The sequence below is a fragment of the Odontesthes bonariensis genome, chromosome 19, assembly GCF_027942865.1.
Source record: "Odontesthes bonariensis isolate fOdoBon6 chromosome 19, fOdoBon6.hap1, whole genome shotgun sequence".
Taxonomy (NCBI): Eukaryota; Metazoa; Chordata; class Actinopteri; order Atheriniformes; family Atherinopsidae; genus Odontesthes; species Odontesthes bonariensis.
Window position 1 is genome coordinate 14,775,659 of NC_134524.1, and position 6,512 is coordinate 14,782,170.

A 6,512-nucleotide genomic window follows, 5' to 3' on the forward strand; every position below is an offset into this window, starting at 1 on the left:
TGCAGAGAAGTTTCACGGGGCTGTTGACAGAGGAGGGAGGTATCAGCACCCAGACTAAAAAGATCTTCTCCCCATAAAGAAATACTCATGAGAACAAACTGTCTGTGGCCTTGGTAAGGTGAGACAGCTTCCACTGTGGCTACATTTCTTTCAGAGACACAATGAGCAGGTTGGCGAAAGGCCCATAAAACACACCCACATTGCCTTGCCACTTTTGGCTGACCTACAATCAGGATGTCACTGCTGGCTGTCTGCATACCATAATTCATATCACTTTTAAATAATGAGGCCAACTATACATGGACCATCAAATTCCAGTTTCTATTCGTCATTATTCATTTTTATTGTTGCATTAAGAGAAGCTGAGAATACATAGATCTCATGACTTGTAGTGTTTGGCTGGGAATTGAAGAAATAAAAAGGGCTGAATCGACTGTTTCATCTCATTTTTTAATCTTTGACAGAAATGTTTGAAGCGCAGCTGTCTGGCAAGATCAGTCACATTAAGAGGATCAGAATGTGTACGAATTATCATGACTAAGGTCATATTGCCTCTCTGAATCTGTACTATATAAAATGTTTCCTCTCTTTCTATTCTTGGTGGCTCTTAGTGGACATGTCAGTAGCTGTGCGCATGGCTCACATGTATATCACTCTCTGCACATGCAGTCGGCTGTCTCTCACTGGAGTGAAATGCAAGTCAGCAAAAAAGCTTCACAGGTGGCACGTTTCACTGGAAGGAGAGTAGTGCGAGCCTGGCATACCAAGTGCCTTCACAGGATGATTGAATGTTCATCTGAACTGTGCTGGATTAGTAACCTGAGACGCGGCACATTTCATCTTTAGCCGCATTCAGGGAAGCAAGAGTTGGAGCAAATTGTCAAACAAATTTTGGTTGATTCTCTTCACCATCAGGCAGTGAAGGTCAAAAGCACACGTGGTTTACGCTTTTGTCAAACACCTCATGTTTGATACACAGTGCAAAGTTATATGTGACCTGCAACAAGTTGTTACAAAGCTCCGTGCCAGAAGAAAAGTGCTGACCTAAAAAAAAATGGATCGATCCTGCAGAGGAGAGGGTAAACACAGACCTTGTGAGCTTTTAGCTGCAGAACATTGTTGCATTCATGAGTTCAGAGGACTCCTAATACACACCTCCCACTAAAAATCAATATTTTAGTCACAATAGAACATAGAAAAGCACATCAAATGCTAAAAGTGAGATATTTACTATTTAAATACTAGTTTATCTCGAATTGGATGGCAGCAAAAATATTTAATAAATTGGGATGGGGCAACAAAAGACTGGAAAGTGAGTGATACAAAAACAGATCAACCGGAGGAACATTTTGCAGCTAAGGAGGTTACTTTGCAACAGAGTGGTAACATGAGCCGCTTTCGGACTGTAGGAACCTTTGGCAGTTCTAATAACCTTTTAATCTGCGGGGCCGTTTTCTCCCGTGTTCGGACATACAGGAACTCGGGGCTTTCTCCCTTAGTTCCTATAACTATTTAGCTCCTTGTCCGAGGTCGGGTCTTTTCATGGTTCTATAGAACGAATCTAACGGAGGTGTGTGGTGGTCGGTAGCTACGCCCCATGTCATGCTATCACGGCTGAAATGTTTCCTCATAGACACAGACACAACCGGCGGGTGTTTAATAAGTTAAACTTACACTGGTCTCATTTGTCTGCAGCGCTCTGCTCTCCTTTCTTACTTCATGAAATGAAAAAGTATCTCCTGACTCTCTCTGTGAGCTTTTCCAGCCTCGATATTAGACGCCTGATGTGATCGTCCATGATTAATATCACCATCATGCAGAACATGAACACGGTGGCCTCCCCGGTCTCCATATTAGCTTCTTGGTGGTGTTTTTTCTACTCTCCTTACTTTTACCGTTTTCTTTTGTGTTTGAATGTAGCGCTAAACGGCTAACGGCTAACACGTCACTGAAGCAGACGGCTGCGCGCGGCGCATCAGTCCCTATCAGGTCCCGACTCATGTGCGAATGCAGACTGAAACAGTTCCGCTGGGGAATGATAGTTATCAGAACGAAATTCGAGGAGGGTAGTTCTGATAACTACTTTCTTAGAACGGTCTGTCCGAAAGCGGCTATGATGTGGTGTAAAAAGAGCACTCTAGAGAGGTAGAGTCTCTCAGAAGTAAAGAGGGGCAGAGGTCACGCTATCTGAAAAACAATTATTGTCTGTGAACACAGTTCACACTGCCTGCCACAAAAGCAGGTTTAAGCTCTATCAAAGAGCGAAGTGCAGTGAAGAAGCCGTATGTGACCATCAAATTCAACGTGAGCAAAAAAAATTCATGAAATAGTGAAATGTCTGAGTTTCGACATTTGGCGTGGTCTCCATGTTCTTTTGTGAAGCAATTATTGGCTGAAAAGGGTGAAGCTGAGGTGTACTGTGCCAGGACACAATCAAAAATCTGTGGGCAGGGACAAAAGAGCAGCGTTTACAGTACACACAACGTGTTCCAAGTTGTTCACAGCAAAAGCTTTGCCCTAGTTACAAGTGATACTTGTTCAAGTGATTGTCACTGAATACTGAGATAAGTGCCCAAACTCTTTATTATTTTAAAAGTGTAGAAGGTGAGAAATAAAATAAGAGTTTGCACCATTCTAACAAAACGGGCCATCTTTAACTTTATGTCTTCAGGTGACAAGTTAATCTTTTACTTGTCTGACTTTTCACACAGACTTTAAATGGGCTCTCTCCTGCATACCGCTCACTATATGGATTTGTACATCTGCTCTCAACTTTGCAGTAATCATCATTTTCTATTTTCACCCTGGCTCCACAGTTAACCCACATTGTTGCAAAGTATGTCAGCCTACAGATAAGAAAGGAGCACTGTGGCAATTATAGGTCTCATGCAATGTATCTACATGCCGCAGCTTTTTTTAAAACTTGATCCTCACATCAGATGTATATTTCAATGATGCTCACTCTCAGCATTATAGATTTTAAAAGTATCTCATTTGACCTGCTCTTAATTAAGCATTAACTTGATGAACTGCTTGTAAAGTTTTTATTTCACATTGCAAAATGCTGTCAACTGATTGTAAGCCACAGCTCAGAGCTGCTCAGAGCAGCAGCAGAGCTTAACCACCATAAATATAGGTCAAAATCTCACTGAAAGCTTCATCACAATGATTGCTATGGATCTTTAAACTGTGGTCTTTCTGAGCTTTGGTCTGGATATGATTTTTTTCTTTGTCATGTATGCATACGCTGTGATGAAATATTCAATATACTGTAGTTTGAAGTAGTCATCAACTATTTTCAAGCAGAATACTTCAGATGACATGTTTTTCTGACAGGCTACATTACTTTATACAGGACATGTCTGCCTCCACAAACGCTGCAACACTAACTGAAGAATGTGACTTTTTTTTCCGAGACATATCCAGTTCTCCCCATGTGACAGGCAGAGAGCGTCTCTCTAACGCACCCACCGGATTCCAGCACCTTTTAGCCAGCAGAGCTGCTGGGGGCCGGAGAGCCAGATCTAATTACTGCAAGGAAATCTCTGTCGAGACAGTGTGTGATGAGCGATAAACTGCTGACGAGCTGAGCAACTGTCAGTGTTTTACCAGTGTTTTACCTGCCAAATGCACACACTCACATGCACACACAAACACAATAAGATAAGATATGCTGGCTCAGTTGTCCAGGCAAAGGGTTTTCTCCCTCTTCAAATGCCACATGTGCAGGTTTTGGGTCAACATTTTGCAAATCATTTCATATTGTTGTATAATTAAGTCTTTGAGAATAAAGAATAGAATAAAAGTTTAATTTAAGACATCATGCTGTGGACCTCTTGGTTATTTTGTACTTGGTGGGGAAGGATTACAAAACTATACTTTTGAGATCTGACTATATTTTGGGGGTCAGACCACAAAACGTCTTCACTTTTTCACTTTTTAAATGTGGCTTTTCCAGTTGTCAACCATTATCTAATTAAAGCAGAAACAACCACTGGAATCAATAGAATTTAAAAAAACAATGCTTTGTTTGCCATCCATGTGAAATGTAAAACGCGGTTGTCCATTTTTCAACGCGAACAGAACAGCCAGCAGGTTACCTAGCCTACGTAGCAACATAAATGTTCTCCACGAGTATAATTGGGCAATTATTTAATTCGAAGTCTTTTAGTCAGCCAATTGGGAAAGAGCTGTGGTTCCACCTATAAGCCCGTGTTCTGATTGGTCAAACCCTCTGGTCAGCTGAGTGGAAGAAGGTTTAAATATTCCTCACACCGCTCTCTTGATGCAGTGTGTTTGTGTGACAGTGTACGTGTGCGAGAGGAGAGGTGGCCCGTATGTGTGATTGTATTTATTGGGAACCGTCTAAACTAATTTATTTAGCACTAAATAGTGTTTAAGGTGAGTCATTTAAAATTCTCGACATGTCTGCTAGCTAAAATGAAATGTTCAAGTAAGTTCATTTGAGAGTAATGAAATACCGGCTTGTTTAAAGAGCCTCAGTTAATTACTAAAATAATGATCTTCGCTGTTGTTTTCGCTGCTTAAAATAGGTCCACTGCTACTGATTTATTGACCCTACTGCCTCTGTTTTCAGGCAACTTGTCAAAAAAAATCGCATAAGAGTCGCTTGTTAAGATTACCATCATGGTTGCAACGAGCACATTGAAGACCAAAGGCAGCGAATGTATTTCGGAGCTGGTTGAAAGAAGATATGACCAGGCTTGCATTGAAAAAGGTAAGCTTACTGGCCCTTTCTGTGTGTTGTTTTGGGGGGTTTTTTTGTCGGCGTTTCCAGCCTGGATATTTCCAGTTGTGTGCTTGTTTATCACTGTGTGGTGCATGGCTGCAGCAGTGGAGGGCAGGGGGGCGGGGAGATGAAGTCATCATATCAGCCTGCCTGCACAATAGCCTGCGACTGATGCCACAGCTAACACAATGTTTGTATGCCTTGTGCCCACAGCTAACTGTTTATTTCTTCTGCTTTAGTCTGTTATGTGTATATTTTTTTTGTTTTCTACACGTTTTTGTACCATTCAATGCATCAACCACATCCTTCTTCTTATGATTCACTCTAACCAGAGGGCCTGCAAAGTCGGACCACAATCTCTCAATCATTTTAGTAGTTTAAAACTGGCTAGTTCTGCATGGCAGCCACATGACATGACCATCTATTCTGCAGTTGCTGTGTATTTATCTAGGTGTTTTGTTTTTTTTGTTTTTTATGTTTTTTTTTTTTTTTTCACATGAGACAGCTGCTTTTGGTGCCTCACTCTTCAACTTGTTTTCCCAGAGCTGGACTACTGGGATCACTGCTTGACTGAACCCCAGAGGGCTGCAGACGTCATCGAGGACAGAACATGTCACCAGCTGGCCAAGATGTTTGAAAACTGCCTGTCACGGGCCAAGAAGACAACGCTGCACTGCTCCTCTGTACTGGTACCAGAGAAGCTGACGCGGAGGATGGCTCGTGAAGTCCTGCGGCTGGCGTCTTGTGAGCCCTGCGGCCTGCGTGGGTGCGTCTTATACGTCCACCTGGAGCTGGACAAGGGCTGCAAGCAGCTCGAGAGCATCACGTACGACGCAACGGTGGTGCCCACGTTTGAGCTGACTCTCGTGTTCAAGCAAGACGGCACCGCTTGGCCCAGCCTGCGGGACTTTCTTTTCATGGGCTCCTGCTTTGCCCCGACTTTCCGGCACGCACTTAAACTGAGTCCAGGTTTCCGGCTCGTCAAGAAAAAACTGTACTCCTCCTCGGCTGGTACCGTGATAGAGGAGTGCTGAACTCCAAGAGTTTACAGTTACAGAACTGGGTTACCTGTGGGTAGATGCACTTTAGCCCAAATGTAAGTGCTGCCCCAGTGGTGTTATATTTTCTACAGTGTTTTTGTATGTTTTCAGTTCAACTATTAGCCAGTCAGCGTGGGATGTGAGGTTAAAAGATCACTCATAAAAAGCTCAATGGTTCTTGGTTTTGCTTCAGTATCTCAAAGTAATTTTTTAATCAGCAAAATTGTCATTTTCTGAATGTTCTTTTCCCTAAGCATAATGTAGCTAGAGCACTATTTTAAAATGTACTCTTTGCAAATGAATGTAAAACTGCTCACATCTATTTATTTTCTTTTCTTTTTGAGGTACATACTGTGGGTATACTTGTTAAAGACACTAGCCACTTTGTTGATGCGTGTTCAGCAGCAGTGAACGCTCCTAGGCTTGACTAGGAGGCGGACATGTAGTCTTTGGGGGCCATATGTAGCTTGTTGTGCAATGCTGTGTGTTCAGGGCTGTGGGTGTTTTTAAGACTTGTGAAGATGCTGCTGTCATGGTGTGGGCTCCTCACACTCTGGGAGTGTGGATGCCTTAAAAGTCATAGAAATATAGATACTTCACTTGATCACAGCGACGTCTTTGTGTGACTGTTTTATTTAATTTTTATTTTTATACCTTCTCCCTCAGATGCACCTTTTTCCAATGCAGAACATTTATATAATTAAAAGTTTTGTTCACCCAAA

The 6,512-nt window shown here is 42.3% G+C and overlaps 1 protein-coding gene across 1 annotated transcript; it reads left to right on the forward strand.

Annotated features, from left to right (window-relative positions):
• Nucleotides 1-4,300: 4,300 nt before the first annotated feature.
• Nucleotides 4,301-6,512, forward strand: LOC142368836 (DNA damage-inducible transcript 4-like protein). Its single transcript, XM_075451034.1, has 3 exons — nucleotides 4,301-4,401; nucleotides 4,598-4,738; nucleotides 5,294-6,512. The coding sequence occupies exons 2-3, from the start codon at nucleotides 4,648-4,650 to the stop codon at nucleotides 5,782-5,784; spliced, it is 582 nt and encodes a 193-aa protein (XP_075307149.1). The 5' UTR covers nucleotides 4,301-4,401; nucleotides 4,598-4,647; the 3' UTR covers nucleotides 5,785-6,512.